Genomic DNA, 17,310 nt, shown 5'->3' with positions numbered 1-17,310 from the left:
AACATAATATACCTTTTTGTTTTTAAAACACGTGTAGATATAATAAGTCTTACCAAAAACAAGAAAACTGGTGCGGTTGACACCATAATCCGTTTAGCATTGAAATGCCATGACAATTATATTTATTACGTTGTTCATTATGACTAATATTTCCCTTTCGCTCCCTTCTGAGCAAGTTCTACCTGTCCTGCACCTGTTTCCATACGTTCAAGCGCCTTCGTACCTGCTACTTGAGTTCACATTCTTTGCCCCGCCTCTTAACCCTGTGTCCTAAATTCTAGAACCTGATTGGATGCCCGGCGGGATGATTGACAGGAGTATGGAGTACCTGGAAATCAGTCGTTTACGGAGCCTATCAGCCAGAGCGATGTGGACTCTGAAGCGGGGTTGAAAACAGTGAAACAACCCCCGGGAATATCGTTGAATTTGTCGCTCCGATAGACTGAAACATACCTATACGGCCGCCAGCTCTACTGTACGTATGAAGAGAAGATCCAGAGAGGAATAAATAATACATTTACATTATTTTTTTCGCCGGAACGCTATCCGAAACATCGGCCTTTTGCAATCCCAATGCTGTGGTTGCGTGAAAGAAAAGGATGACTGTTTGATTTTGTTTCATTCCTCACCACAACGCCTTCCTCTCTTTTTCCCGGCCCGTCTGTTTTGGACCTGCTATGGTGGACTCGAATGCAATGAGGAAGACTTTTGTGGTCCCGGATATAAAGCCATTGGATCAGTATGACTTGACCAGAGCCAGAATCTGCGCCAGTGTCGGGTGGCTCCTGGGGAAATCGTACGGCAATGCAGGTATGCAGTGGCCGTGTGTCAAACTCTAGAGAACTGCCCAGTTACCTAGATTGCATTTTATTTATTTATTTATTTACATACATAGGCAGCTCGCTAGGTTTCATACATCTTTATTTCTTTCTCGAATCATGTGCTGGTCTCTCTCTCATATGTTTGTTTTGAGGCAAGCATTTGCTCATTGTTCGGTGACTGCGGAGGAAAGCATGTGTGAAGGAGAACAGCGTGTAAACTCAGCGTTTTTCATAACACAAAGACCACATGAGAGCTGGAAAGCTGCTGGTTGTGCTCCAGCTGTGTCTTGCTCATATACATTAAGTCTGGCGCTCTTGAATTATTTATTTAATAAATTAATAGTCTGATACAAGGTCTAAAAGTATGCTTTCCACCCATTGGGCACTAATAACATATGCATGATTATGATAAAATGATTGCATGCTACAACAGTCTTGTAAAGACAAACCAGATCCGTATAACTATAAAAATTATAAAGAATATGAATAATCATTTAAAATAAAGTAAATTCCTTAAATAAAAACGCACTATGCCTTCTTATGAGCGCGGATAAAATGTGTCCTTGTTTGGCAGAGTTACATGAGGGTTTAATCGCACGTGCTTAATCCTTGCAATAGACACGTTGTTGTCTGGGAATTATGATATGATGGGTAGAAATGTAGTAGGTTTGACTTGAATATGTGTATTTTGTGAGCGCGTGCTCTGAAAGCACCTATGCGTCATGACGCCTGTACACACCCACTCTCGCGACCCCTTTTGTTAATACACCCACAAGAGCACTTACAAAGATGAAGGAGGGCTTGGTTTCTGACAGAGAACACGGTTGTTGATGGCTAAAGTGCTTAGTGTGTTTAATTATTTACTGGGGAAATATCACATGCCTATATGCTGATGATTTTTTTTTTTTTTTTTTTTTTTTTGCTTATATGCTGATGATTTGTGTGCATGGATAGTTGACATGACGTCAAGCGGTGACCACAGTGTCCTGCAGTGTGACGTCATATATAGACATCACTAGGTGATGATAAAATATGCAGTGATTTAATTAAATTTCCAGAACAGAAATCAGAACATTGAACCAAGCCAGGTTCAGAATTCATATATTGAACAATGTTTCTACTGAGGGTATTTTGAATTGGTCACTTTATAAATTAGAAAAAAAAAAAAAAACATTTCACCAGGTTAAAAAAAAGAAAGTTATATTGGGCAAATTATATGTGAGCAGATACTTCTGTAAAAACCCTCAGAATACAGATTAATAAAATAAAACTGTAAAGTTTGGTGTATTTAAAAGGATACTTCACATTCAGTTGCTGGTCCCCATTGACTTCCATAGTTTTGAAAAAAACGCTATGCAAGTCAATGGGGACCAGCAACTGAAGGTGAACTATAGCTTTAAGTGTTGCTGAAGTGGAGATTTCTGACTTATTTTGAGTAAACATTAAAACAAATGACCAGTCCCATTGTCTAAAATATGCAGTTTCCTTTTGAACATTCAAAAAGATAATGTCATTTGTAAGATCATTTGTCAGCTCTATTTATTTCCCCCTGTGATCATGCAGCTTTACATACTCTGTTGCCCTTTTTCTCTTTTGCACTTGTAGTTAACATCAGTATTGGTTGTGAGGCTTTAAACCAGGTTTTTTCATTAGGCCTAGCTGATGCATCACTCGATTCATTTGCACAGTGTATAACCTCAGTGTTCCCCTCACAGTCAGATGAGAAGGATCTCTGTGTATGGTGATGCGCTCTGTGCTCAACGATAGCTCACTGGCCTGTGAATTAAAACTCACAAGGAAAAGATTTGTTTTTCTTTTTGAATGCAGCAGACAGGGTAGTTTGTGTGTTCTTGGATTGTTTTTTAAAAAAAAGCCCCATTGTGTTCACCTAATGAACCCCTGTTAATTCAGATCGTAAGTCTGCATTCCTGTATTTGCTTTATACCTTGAGTCCGTTTAGAGTCGTTCTGTGCAAGTACACAAACGGCAGTTTAACTCTGAACGGGGTGGAGATTTAGAAGATTAAGATTTTTTGAGTTTGCATAAGTAATGTAATCTTGTTTGTAATTTTCAACTACAAACAAGAATTTCGATAATGCAATGGCATGACCTCTATGATATGCTTTTAATATCGAAAAGTATTGCTAAAACAGTTCAATGTAATTTTAAAATGTATTTTTGTTTCTGATATTTGTGTGAAGTGTGTATTATAGTGATTCCAGTATCACACCATTAGTTTAGCATTAGCAACATAGCATTAGAACAGTAGAATTCCTAGTGGAAAAACTACATTACCCATGATTCTTAAAATTTTTTTTTTTTTTTGCATCAAAGTTTGTAATGTAGTGAAACCCATTGGTTTGGGTTACGATTTGTAAGTGCAAGGGATAGTTCACCCAAAAATGAAAATTAGCTTGTTTTATTCGCCCTCGATGCATCCTAGGTGTATATGACTTTCTTCTTTCAGATGAATCCAGTCGAAGTTATATTAAAAATTGTCCTGGCTATTCCAAGCGCTATCATTGCAGTAAGCAGGTGTTGGAGTTGAACAGTCCACAAGTCATCAAATAAAGCGCTTGCATTCATAATAAAACATGCCGCATATGTCTCCAGGGGTTGAATAAAGGCCTCCTCTAGTGAATCAATTTTTGTCAGAAAAATATCCACATTTCAAATGTAATAAATACTTTTTTCATACGTGGAAGAAGTCCTGGCAGATGATGTAGTACATCGGTGTTGTGTGATTTGTGACTGACGTGGAGGGAGAACAAAACAAAATTACATTCATGAATTAGAAGTACAGTGTGAGGAGTTCAATATAAACCAAGAGGAGACTGGTTTTCCTTTGCTAAAGTAAAGAAGCTTTGCTTCCTTTAATCCTATAAACAAACTCGCGAGACTAGCATATCTCAGACGCTCCACATATTTGCTGCGTAATCCACTGGAACGTCTTCCGTGTATGACAGATAAAGGAAGTGAGAGAAAATTGTTTATACATTTGCAACATGTATATATTTCTTACAAAAACACATGGATTTGCTACAAGAGGCCTTTGTTTACCCCCGGAGCTGTGTGCAGCATGTTTTATTATGAATGCGCACACTTTATTTGATGACTTGTGGACTGTTCAACTGCAACACCTGCTGACTGCAATGATAAAGCTTGGAATAGCCAGGACAGTTTTTAATATAACTCTGACTGGATCCGTCCGAAAGAAGAAAGTCATATGCACAAGGATGCCTCAAGGCTGAGGGTGAGTAAAACATAGTCTAATTTTCATTTTTGGGTGAACTAACCCTTTAACTAAGACTTCTTCAAAATCTCTGTGTCCAGAAGCGTTGCACTCTTTTGGAATCACTTCGTGTTGAGTGCTATTTGTATGGTGTGTGGATTTGTTGCCAATGTAGAATGCTCCATCTCTGTAACTTGTGAGATTTCATGATGTAAGGCAGCTTTCTTTGAAAGAGGCAAGCAGTGAGACAGCTCTCTAGTTTCTGAGCAGAGCCAATGTTTCAGTCACAATATGATCACACTTAATACATTAAATATAGAAACACCTTAAACTCTGCAGACATTGAGCTTCTAGCTTTTCTCACAAAATTGTCCTTTTGTTGCAGATTATCTGCCACACATAGTGTCTGCCCTGAGTGTGAGAAACTGACATCTCCTTAATTCACCTGGTTGATGTGTAATTAAGTTGTGAATGCCAGTATGTGGCACTTCTTTGTTTGTATTCACTCCCAGCATCAAAAGCAGACGTGTGTGACCACGCCCTCTGGTCAAAGTCACCTGCTCTGGCACACAGAGCCGAGCCAGAGAGAAATCTCACCAGATTAAATAGGCTTGGCTGTTTTTCAGCATTGATACATGACTGTGTGTGTGACTTTAGCTCTCTGATGCAGCGCTGCACTTGTTTCCCTGCATGAACCCGATGACATCATCGCTTTGACTGCCAGTCTGAGGTGTAGACTTCATATTCATGTCAGAGCCCTGGCCCCCGCTGAGCTGTAACACACAGTGTTCAGGCATGCTGTGCTGCTAATTGCTACCTGTGTTATCAGTAAGGTTTTTTTTTTTTTAACTCCGCTTTACTCTGGATGAACTCAGCTCAGTAAAGAGCTATCCTTGGTACACTGTCCTAAATGCAGGAGCTTTGAGTTCAGTTACAGTCTGAATTCAAAGGAGGAGATTCAGCCGAGGCATGTTTGACTATTATTGTAACTTTTACTTTGGTGTTGAGAATTTTCCTAAACCCCTAACATAGTGAGCTTTGTTGCAAGTATTTGTGCTATGAATCTGAAGGATAAAATAGCCAGAAATTCACCTTGCCTTGAGGAAAAAAAATACAAAACAATTCCAGATAGACAAAAATTTAGAATAAAAAACTCCATGCACTCTAATAACAAAAAAAGAAACACCGGATGCAAGATAAAAACCACTACTTGAATGAAAAAGGGGCAAATGTCTTGGTTGCATGTGACTTTTCAATGCATAGTGAGAAAGAATACATGTGACTGAAACATTTAAACGATTGAAGTAGTGTTTTTTTTTTTTTTTAAATCTTGCATTCAATGTTTCTTTTTCATTAGGGAACATGTACAAGACCACAGTGTACTAAAAACTGAGTTTTTCTTTGCATTTTCAACAGGTTTTTGCATACAGATGACAGCGTTGTCAAAACAATCCCTGTTTACACAGATCTGCAGAAAAACTTAAAACAGTGTTCAATTAAATTCAGTTCAATTCAAATTTATTTGTATAGCGCTTTTCAAAATACACATTTTCAAAGCAGCTTTACAGAAAGTGCAGTTGTCTACATTGCAATTTCGATTGATCTGTTATCAGAAGGGAATGTGTCCAAGTAATGTTCCTTTCACAAATAAACAATCATTTAGCAAACATTAATTGTGTACAGAAGCTGAGCTCATTAAAGCGATTATTACAAGTGGGATCATAGTGATTACAATATAGAGGAATTTTGTCAGTTGTTCATGTCGATTCAGGTTGGCGTCATCTGGGGTCCTTGCATGGGTCAGCATCATCTCTCCAATTCATGCCAGGCCAGTAGTTGGCGATGTCACTTTGTAAAGAAAGAAGAAAATGGTATCGTTTTCAAAAAGTTAGCTTTTTCATGCCCCCAAAACACCATTGTTGTGTAAATGATTGACCAAAACACTTAAGTTTTCTATTTTTAGCTGAAAGTGGTGGTGTGTAAATTCCCGCTTAGAGTGTGCGGGTTTCTTTTTTTAATATTTGTCAACATTAGATGACATCCTTACAGCCTTAATGTATTATTTATGTATTATTATTATGACATACATACCTGTTATTATAGTTGCAATTATTATAATTATTGTAGTAAGTGCTACTGGGGTGATACCTTTTAAAAAGATTCTAATATGTACCACTTAGGTATTGATATGTACCTTTTAGGTAATAATATGTAATATTTAAATGTTAATAAAGTACAAAGGTGTACCTTTTGAAAGGGTATCACTCCAGTTTTTGTACCTTTTTTCTGAGCGTGCACTAACTATTGAAATTTACCCATGTACAGGTAAATAGTACCTACAAGTACTCTACACATTAGCAGCTGTCTAGCAATGCCCTGGCAGTGAATTTTGCATGGGTAGGTGCTACTAATATTGACTACAGAAAATTAAAAAATCTAATTAGATTTTCATGCTGTAAGCCACAGCTTCAATTTGGATGAATTTGGCCTCAAACCTTGGAGCTCTGTCCTAGTTGTAAGAGCTTTCAGTACAGCCTGAACACATCTGATAAAATAAGCTGAAACTGATTTCAAACCAGGTGTTTAGTAGGGTAAACCTACAGCTGTGCAAGACATTGATGCTAGTACATCTAGTCCTGCAACAAATTTTTACGCACATCAGCAAAAATAAAATAAAAACAATTATGCAACGCATAGATTAGAATCTTAGAAATCAAGCTCCCTTCTCAGATGGCAGAATCTCCCTCAATAACTGTAATGAAGAATGATACATTTTCACTGATAAGGGGTTAAAATGTTCTTTTATCAATATATGCTCGATGTGCTTGTTCCTCTCTAATGGTCCTCTGAGCATTTGCCTGTATTAGTCATGCTGGAATCATCAGTGTGTCACAGCAATGACTCAACAGGTGAGGTGGCTCGGAGCCGCTGTGGTGGCCTCTGTTTGTTCATCATGTTGTTTGGGTAATTACTTGGAGAACACACCTTAAAATCTGAATTCTCCTTAATGAATGCTAAGATTAGAATGAGAGTCCAGTGGCATTGCCTTTTTGACTGGTTTTTAACCAGTGAAGTTTGGACACAATGTGGACACTTGCATTTTACTTTTTGGTTTGTTGACTTGGCATTCTGTGTTTATTATAGATGTGAAGAACGGTTTGTTTGTAGGCATAGCTTTGTGCAGATGCTGGTCAAAACAAGTCCACGCCCCTTCAAAGAAAGAAGGTAGCCTAATTTGGAAAATGGGTTTCCTTTTTGTTGTTGTTGTTGTAATTCATAATCATTAACCTGACTGAAAGAAACATCTGGTAAAAGATTAAAAGCCAGTTTGTAGGCAACTTTACTTTACTGATATTTGCCATGTTTGACGTTTTAATAATTACTACTTAATTCAGTGTATGCTTTTTAAAATCTACAAATCATTCTGAAGTTTGGATGTCAGTATGACTTCTTATGCTCCTCAGGGTTGCTTTCATTTAATTAAAAATACATATAAAAGATATTAGAGGAAAATGTAAGATCTATTGTCTACTTGAGGGATATATATCTTTTCTCCCAGTGTATGTATGTATTCTTATTTGTGATGTAACTGGTTATTGCATAATATCAGTGCATATATTTTTCATTTTTTGTCAAGAACATAACATTTTGTTAAATGGATTATTCCCAGTGGACCAGAGCATGATGGTCATATAACGTCTGTGTGGTCCTTTGATTGTGCCCGCTGGCCTTTAATTAAAACAAAACTGGACTTTAATGCTCCATGTTCCCTTGACGACCCTCTTTAAATCTGAGGCTGACCCTTCTCTGTAGTGTAAAGCAGCTATTCAGATTTATATTGTAAACCTGAAACAGCGCTGCTAGCGGTGTAATGTTTTTGTGTTGGTTTTAGCTGTCTGTGTTTGGAGACTTGCTGTGATGTGACAGACGTGTGAAGCTCAGCTGACTGTGTGAACTGTGGGTGTGGGGACGCTACATCCTATCTGCTGTTGTCTCCTACTGACGTTTGTACAATCTCTTTGATTTTTTTTTTGTCCTGCTTAGCTGACTTGAGTCAAACCATTTGAATGATCGTCTCCTTAAGTTTATTGAATTCACGTTTCTGTCCACTGCTGCCATTGAGCCAGACCTCCTGAATCTCTTAACCTTTCACCTCTTCATTGACTGAAATTGGTGTATGTGTGAGAGAGAACGAAAGCAAATCTGATAGCGTGTTTGTCAAGGAAGAACAGTGTGGTATGGGTAATGTTTGCACATTTGGAGTTGGTGTTTGCTTACATAATAGTGACTCGGTTGTCATCTAACATGCTCCTTATTGAGAATTTACTGCTCTTTCCTTGTTGATTCCCTTTCTTCTTCTTAAATGTGACATTGCTCATCTAAACAGTGTGTTTGTTTTTTATGTCTTTTTTTGTTCACACTGAATGTGAAAATGGTGCATGAAATGAAACAGTTATAAAAAGTCAGATCATACATATTTAATGCAGATATTTCATTGGGCAGAGTTTCAATGACTGATGCAGCAGAAAATCATACGTTCACCAAAATATTTTGAGATTTCACGTGAAAGTCCCAGCTTGCAAAACACATTTTAAAAGTATTTTTTTAATTTTTATAAATTAGCATTTTTATTCAGCAAAAATCATTAAATAGATCATAATTGGATGTAAAGACATTTATAATGTTGCAAAATAATTATATTTAGTTGGTGTTCATTTGAATCTTTTGTTCATAAAGAATGTCTGTAAATGTAAGTTTCTGCAAAAAATACTAAGCATTGCTAAGAAGAAATGTTCCTTGAGCAGCAGTTCAGCATATTAAAAATAATTTCTGAAGGATCTTGTGACCCTGTCATGTGACACTATTGAGGTATCAGTATGAAGTAATATTTTACAATATTGGTCTTTTTACTGCATTTTTAGTCAGAATGTCAAAATGCAGCCTTATTTGAGCATTAGAGATGATTTTCAGAAACGAAAACAAAAAAATCTTACAGACACTACAAACTTTTGCAGTGTGTTATATTATTTAATGCTTCACATTACAATTGAGCTAGCTTTGAGAATAATTGGCTACTGTACCCTTCAACATCACTTCCTTTGGGTTGTATTTATTTTAAAACTTTAGCCAAAAATGATATTCATCTAGCTACTTTTTCTGACTAATTTAAATTGTGAGTTGCCTGTAATATGATGAGCTGTAATTCCAAGCAAGCTTCCCCAACACTGGTATGTGTGTGTGCATGCTCTTTTGCGTGTGTGTGCATGTGTGCACGTATCCAGCGCTTGTCCCACTAAATTCCGCCCTACTTTAGCATCGCCTCTCTATTTTCAGGTATTGCTCTCCCATCTATTCTCTGAAGGTGCAGTACAGAGCAGTCATTCATTGACTTCCAGTCCCACAGGGAAATGAAGCCTCTATCAGCCACCTTCATCTCACATCGCTGCGGCCTTTGCATCCTGCTTTGCATTCTGGGTTTGAGCTTTATGTGACACCCAGTTGGTGGGCAGTGTATTGTTTCCCCCTTTATATTAGGGCAGTGTATTGTTTCCCCGGGTTCGAATCCACTGTGAGACACCAATGTGTCCCTGAGCAAGACACTTAACCCCTAGTTGCTCCAGAGGCGTGCGACCTCTGACATATATAGCAATTGTAAGTCGCTTTGGATAAAAGCGTCAGCTAAATGAATAAATGTAAATGTATATTACAAGTTATCATTGTTTATTTTTTTGGCTTGCTGTTTGTTTCAAATATGATCAGAATGTCCTTGTGATCTTTTATCAACATGTCACAGATATCTTACTGCGTCCTGTTCTGCTGATGTCACATAGGTCATATTTGCTAATGCATGATAGGGGCTTTTTCACCGGGCAGTTACAGGAGCTAGTCACTAGTCACCAAAATTTTGACTCTGTTATGAATGCCCACTTTTCATAATCTAATCAATTTTTATTTAATAAAATGAAAATATTAATAATATTAATGTTGAAAACAGTTGAGGTGCTATAATTTTTTTGTGGAAACCATGATTCATTTTTTTTCAGGATTCTTTGATGAGAATGTTCTAAAGAACAGCATTTATTTGAACAAGACAAGTTTTGTAACGTTATAAATGTCTTTATTTAATGCATCCTTGCTGAATACGAGTATTATGTTTTTAATTAATTTTAATCATTAAAAAATGAAAAGACTGACCCAAACCCTTTGACCTGCAGTGTATGTTATATTATGAAGTAAAATGCTTCATTTTGAATTCAAGCAGACAATGAATTGGTGTTCCTGGCGTCTTGAACCTTTGTGTACAGGTGTACAATTACATGATTCATAGCATAAATGTGCTTTGTGAGTGATGAGGTAGTTATCATCTGGTTTATTGATTGTACGCATAGATTGAAATGCAAGATCAAATGCAAATAACATTATATAAACTTGTACACTGGTATCGCTGATTTGAGCTCCTATCCTGGAACAGGTCCTACAGCTTCTGGCTGCTTGTTAAACATGGATGTGGCAGATGGGTGCCGTGGATTCTTGATCGGCCCTGAATGTGGTAGAACCAGTTCATGGTGGGCGTGTGAGGTGTATGTTTCAAGTCTGCGTTTCACAAGTTTTTGTGAGTGTTTGGTGCTCGTTTATAGAAACTGTCTGACACCAGCCCGGGAGCTGTCTCTCTTTGTCCTTTCACAGGTGTAGGCACTCAAATCCAAACTATCGGCTTGACAAAACATGACCGTGTAAAAGAATCATTTATTATGGGTGCCCCACATATGTGAATGGTTGTTTTCCAGCCCACGTGGGACAGGTTACACATATAGCTGGTGTTTGTTGCCTCACTAGACTCTGTGTGTTTGTGTGAGAAAAAGAGACCCAGACAGCACATCAAACACACTGCTCAGGTCCTCAGCCCTTTTTTTAAGCTATCTGTGTGTGTGTGTGTGTGTGTGTGTTTCTGAGACGGGCTCTGGGTGCCGGTGTGTGTTCAGCTGTGTTGCACCCTAGGAGTGTCTTCACCATCACTCACATCTACAGCTCCAACTCCTGTGTGTCTTTAGTTTTCGGGTGACATGCATGTACGTGTGTGTGCGGTTTGTTGAAGCCCTGGTCTGCTCACTCGATCAGATGATTTGGGCTGTAGGGCATGATGGGGCCGTTTTTCCTCATAGCTAGCTTTGTGTTTTCTTCTGTTAGGTTAGTCTTTCTCTTCCCAGGTTGTTGAGTGTGTTTATATGTCCACTAACACATCATTAAGATAAAAAAAAAAAGCTTTTAATAGCTTTATACATTGATGTATTTAAAAAAGTGAAAGTAAAAACATGTATTATCTTACAAAAGACTTCTATTTCAAATTAAAGTTCTTTATAACTTAATTTGTCTGAGATTGGTTGAAAATCACAGTTTCCTCAAAAATATTAAGTAAAAACTTTTTCAACATTAATATAATAAGAAATGTTTTTTGAGCAGCAAATCAGCATGTTATTATGATTTCTAAATACAATAATATTTAGTCTTTGAGTTTGTATTTTTTGAAAGTGTCCGTCATGAAATCGCCTGTAAAACTGAAATGGTGATAAACATAAATACAACAACAGCAGAAAAAAAAAATGCAGGTAATTGCAAATGAACCTGAAGCAGAACAATCATCAACGTCATTCATGATGTTTCTAGTGACACATTTTTTTGTGACTAAGTCTCAAAGCAAAAGTTACATTTATTTTCAAAATGAGATCTAGATGCTTTTCGCAGATGTAACCATTGTGACAAATATGCAATACTTAATAATTAATAGTACAACTTCAAGTGCTTTTATACAAGGGTTACTGTACTAAAAATTAAAGCTTTCTTGTAAAGCTCTATTCAATTATTTCATGATTCATAATGAGAATTAATATTATTCATATTATTTTATTAAGCCATATTAATTTGAATGCCATTCTTCTGCCAGTAATGACAGTCTTTAACATGTAAACTAGAGGTGTTGCACAGAGATGTTAACAAGTAACTCAGAAGTAGTTTCACTCTGAACACGTCCTGTTTCTCCCTCTCTCTCTCTCTCTCCCCTGCAGAGAATGTTCCGGTGGAGCTGCGAGACCCGTTCTACTGTGATCAGTATGAGCAAGAACACCTGAAGCCTCCCGTCACGCGCCTTCTGCTGTCCCCTGAGCTCTACTGTCGCACTTACGGCCTTCTGCTGGGCGGAAGCCCGGGAGCCGAGGGGCCCCCCAGAGACATCCCAGCACTCTTACAGGTCCTGGGCAGGAAGGGCTTGGCACCCAAAGACCAGAATGCCCCTGTGACAGAGGCTGAGCTTCGACAGAAGCCTATTAAAATGGTAAGTCAAATGAGCGGTGTCAGAACATTCCTGTCTAAATTATTTAGAGAGCCAAGTTTGGAGTTGATACAATGGCTTTTGTATCTTAAAACCCAGAGCTGACATGTCATCTGCCACTGATTTGAAATCCAATCCTTAAGTAACTGATTTGAGATGCTCTTCATAGACAGCAGGTTAAGCTGAGGTTCTTGTGTGCCGTGTTAATAGCTGTCCTCATATGACCCACACCAGAGACTCAACTATTGATCATGGTTAATCCTAAAGTTAGCATGTGGCTAAGATAAAGAGTCGAGGATTTTAGAAAAATAGCATCTAGTTATAACAGTTTACTGGTATATTACAAGTGATCGTTTCCAATATATAATGTCATATATTTGAGTTATAGGATTTTGAATGAACACAGGTGTCATAATTATTCAACCCCTATTCAACATTGTTGTTTTTAAGTCATTTATTTGTATGGCATGGAGCAAAATTCTCTTAAAACACAATAAAGCCTTTAGAAACTCTTTTAAAACTTGAACTGTTACACTTACATAAACTAAGTGCATGCATGTGCTGAAGTTGAGTAGCAAATATGGTAACAGAGCGATTATTACATTAGAAGGTCTAAGGCTTCATGAAGATTTCCAAGACATTAAAAGCTTCTAGAGACACAGCTGCCAGCCTTATTTCTAAGCTTAAAATGTACAAAAGCACAATAAAATGGTTTGATCAGAGTAGATCTGCTTTGTACAGCCAAAGACTTGCAAACTGACTGGATAAAAGGAGAGAAAATATTTCAATGCAGAGTATAAGAAGAACATTAGACAAGCATGACCTGAATTTTGAGGCATCTTTCCAAATGGCAGTCTTGATCAAGAAGAGCATAAAAGGCTTACTTGAACATGCACAAATTAATTTGGATAGACCCGTGGAGTTCTGGAAGAATGTTTTATGAAGTGATATGCCCAAAGTGGAACTGTCTGGACTCATGGATCAGCAGTATGTCTGGTGCAAAAAAAGGCAAAGCTTATGAGCAGAAGAACATAATCTTTATGGTCAAACATGGAGGTGGACCTGTCCTGTTATGGCATTATATTACTGTTGCAGGAAGTGGACAGTTTGACTGAATGAGGAAATCATTGATTCTTTGAAGTATCAGGCCAAGGAATTCCCTGTCAAGGAAAGTCTTCACTCGGCAGCCATATTTGCCTCCGGATCAGCTATTTCAGACACCCAAGACCAAGTCCAACAAGTAAAGCCCTGTATTTTAGGATGATCCAATCCAATTAAGCATGTCTCAGGACGCTGACTGTATTAATGGCATCCAGTGCTCCTCTGGTAGGTACCTCAGTAGGTATTGGGACACAACTGATGTATCTGTGATTTATTGAGCATGGGTGTCTCATTGTAGTCCACTAGCTCAGATCAAGGGGATATCAAAGCTGATTTGGCCTGCCAAAAGTCACAATCAGTTGACCTTCTTTGGATTAGGACACATGGGGATGGTTTCACTGGGGCACTGGGGGATGTTTTCTGGAGGTAAAAGGATTTTGGGAAGGGGCAGCTCCAGTTTATGCTTGGATTCCAGGGATTATAGCATATAAAGCAGCTCCCCCTCTCAAGCAATCCCTGAGTAGATCCAGCTGTAAGGGACAGGACAGTTACTGAAAAACGACATGCTAAGCCCAGGTTTGCTGGGGTGGGTGAAGAAACACAATGCAGGGGCTGACAAATAGTGGCAGGGTCGAGGGATCAGAGCTTCACACAATACCAGACAGAAGACAGCAGACCTTGTTCTGATGTAGCACTATCCTCCCTGTTTGAGAGGGTCTTCCTCACAGCAGGAAGGGCTTTAATGGACACTAAAGGAGTGTTTGATTCCCCTTGGGCCCAGAGCTTTTTACAGAAATTGTAGTTTCTCATTCTTACATTTAACCAAAACAAACTAGGTGATAGACGTCAGTGTTGTCGAATATAAATTAGTGATTGGTCAGTATATCCGAAAGGCTGATTAATCAGGTGATTTAATATTACAGTTGTTCTATAATAATACTTGATTACCGACTTGTCAGAAGTTTTTTTCCCTGCCAGCATATAACTGGATGCTACAAATTTTGTTGTCAATTATTTACAGTAAAAAACACATAGTAACATGTTTGGCATAAAAAGTCATAAATTTTATGCATGTCTCATTTGAGATCTTGAGTAGTGTTTAAAAAAAAAAATTATACATTGATTATAATAACAGTGATTGTGCCAATGACTTTGCAAGAGCTTAGAAAAGCTGTACCCTTTGGCAAGTTTGGCAAAGAGATCATTTTGGACCCTGAATTTTTACCATTCTCTGTAGTGACCTAATTCTTCTTTTGTTTCGCCCATGCTGTACGTAATTTAAATTCTGTATATTTGTTCCAGCATCAGTTTTCCAACAGGGCCATCTCTGAGGATGCATTGATAGTGTGTGGTGCTGTAGGCAGGTCAATGTTCAGTGCTCTGCAGTCTCCCGGCTGCAGGTCCTCTTCTGGTGTCATGATGTGCTCTGCGAGCTGTGCTGAGAGCTCTGGGCTCATCTGGTGCTGTCTGGCTGCTCGTGGTGCACTTCCCAGGCCTGACTGTGGGGGCGGCTGGCTGACTGGGTGCTATAGCAGCCTGATGAAAGTGGGTCATGATGTAGAATTAGGATGGAATTGAAGCAGTCTGAAACAAGGTCAGCAAACAGCTTTGGAGCAGCTGAAGTCTGTTTTAGCTATGAATATGCATCAAAACTCAACATTGGTACACTTCCTGCACAGAACGTGGTGATAACTAAAACTTGATATATTTACATGATATTAAATAATGTTTTGGAGATGCACCATGATAATACTGTAGTATGCCATTGTTTCATAATTGTTATTGAACTAAATTGAATCAACAACTAATTAAATTGAGCTGAATAATGACAGCTTTCAAGCTGTTAACAAAGTCATTTTATAACTAACTAAATTTACAACACTTATTTTACTGTTTATTTCTTTTTGAAACCGCTTGTTTTGTATAAACCGCTATACAACTGAATGTAATTTGATGCAAAGCAATTTTTTCTGCTCCATGTAGAAACAGGGAAGACATAATTCCTTCTGAATGAAGGAACATCTGGAGACACATTGCTGTGACCTTCCTGGTTAGCTGTTCACATCTCTGCAGGTTTGACATTTTCCGCTTGAATGTGGGGCACAGCCCAGCCCAGCGGTCTGTAGAGGATAAAGAAAAATGAGTGATAATCTGTGATCCAGACTGTGATCCGTCATCATTCAGCTGAATACAAGACATGCCACATTTCAGTTCTGTCCATTTTAATATATTAAAAAAGGATGCAAGATGTCTCACCAGTTGTTCACATTTGTCTTTATTCTGCAGTGCTGTCAAGGCCTTCCTGTGAGCTGCATTTGTGCAGTTCCATGAGAGCCTCAGCTCGTTGCTGTTTTGTTTAAGATGTTCTAGGTGAAACTGTGTAAAATGGCTGGAGTGTCTGTAACCAGAACTGATCAGGAGAATTTGGAAGTCAGACTATTGCCTCCTGAAGATCCAGAACTGCTGTGAGACTCAAGGAGCTGCAGTCCTCAGTATTTAAGCGCTGCTTTGTCTCCTGATCCTTGGTTTTATAAATAACAAACATAATTTTATATTAGAAATGGTTTCAGTATACAGTGTGTGTGTTTATATGATTTAATTTGTTCCTTCCTGTAAATCACCCCCTGCTGTGCACCTAGCCCACTTATCCTCCTGTCTGTGGCATACTGAAAACTGGGGGTTAGAAATGAACATTCACAGTTATAATAACCGCAGTGAACTTTATTTTGCCTTTGCCCTCCATGTGGAGTATTTTGGCATTTGTCACAGGACTGCCTGGGTTTGTGGTGACGGTGCGATGTCATTAGGACAAGCTGTTGTTACCTCAGCGTTTCCAGCTTCATCTGTGCACACGAAGCTGTGGTAAGGTGCATTGTGGGTCATATTGATTTGCCATGTAATATATGATTTGGCAGGCCGGTTGTGCTCTGCGTTCCAGTGTTGGTCTCTCTCCCCACTCATTAGGGACTTGTGATTCAGCTTAGCGAGTCTTGGAGTGTTGGGACGGGAAATCCAAGCCCCCCTCCCATCTCCTCTCACTTTCATTCGTGAACTGCTCTCCCGTCCCTTCTCTGTATAATCACTATACCACATGACAGAGCAGAGTTTGTGACCTCTGCAGTACAGCAGTTTCTTACTGATCAGACCCAAATTGCGAGGGTATTTTTTGCGCTGATTTTGGGCAGAAGTCTGTGGAGTGTTTTTTGTAACATTGTTAATGTGTTAAGAGGGTTGTAGTGCACATGAGCATTGTCAAATTGGTCAAAATACAGTCATTTTGCTCACTATGGATGCTCAAGAAATAGGCAATTTCATATTATCAATTTTGAAAAATGCAGCATTTATTTGAAATTGAAATCTATTGTAACATTATAAGTGTTTTTACAGTCACTTTAATTATTTGTAAGCATCCTTGATGAATAAAAGGATTTATTTTAGAAAAACTGCACTGACCACAAACCTCATTTTTAAATGGTAGTATAAATATAGAATTTTTGCCATTTGTTTGTCTTCCTGTCTGTAGTCATTTTCCTTATTTCTTCAATATTAACAAAAGTTCATAGGCATATGTTACACAGTACTTGATGCATCAACAAAAATACAAAATTTGACAAAACATTCGACAAAATAAATACGACACTTCTGTTATGGTCCGGTTTCATTGTGCACCAGAACATCTGTTCTCGAAGTGGCCCAGAGATCGGCTGAAACCCTCCCACTGTGGCTTATCCTCACAAACACGTTCCCCTGGCTGAACCGGTCACTGGAAGCTGAGGTATAAATGCTTTCTGACAGAGCTGCTCCTCCCTCGGTGCTCTGCAGAGGTCAGC

The 17,310-nt window shown here is 38.4% G+C and overlaps 1 protein-coding gene across 3 annotated transcripts in view; it reads left to right on the top strand.

Moving 5' to 3' along the window:
* Positions 1 to 298: 298 nt before the first annotated feature.
* Positions 299 to 17,310, top strand: part of LOC127952971 (calmodulin-regulated spectrin-associated protein 3) — a 28,907-nt gene continuing 11,895 nt past the window's right edge. The window contains exons 1-2 of one of the 3 annotated variants that reach the window (XM_052551888.1): positions 299 to 810; positions 12,117 to 12,382. In XM_052551888.1, the coding sequence (XP_052407848.1) occupies positions 678 to 810; positions 12,117 to 12,382 (399 nt within the window). In that variant the 5' untranslated portion in view covers positions 299 to 677. The remainder of the gene's footprint in view (positions 811 to 12,116; positions 12,383 to 17,310) is intronic. The other 2 variants (XM_052551887.1, XM_052551886.1) reach the window with 2 other exon arrangements.

This window comes from Carassius gibelio, chromosome A3 (genome assembly GCF_023724105.1).
Source record: "Carassius gibelio isolate Cgi1373 ecotype wild population from Czech Republic chromosome A3, carGib1.2-hapl.c, whole genome shotgun sequence".
Taxonomy (NCBI): domain Eukaryota; kingdom Metazoa; phylum Chordata; class Actinopteri; order Cypriniformes; family Cyprinidae; genus Carassius; species Carassius gibelio.
This window is presented reverse-complemented; position numbering and strand designations above follow the sequence as displayed.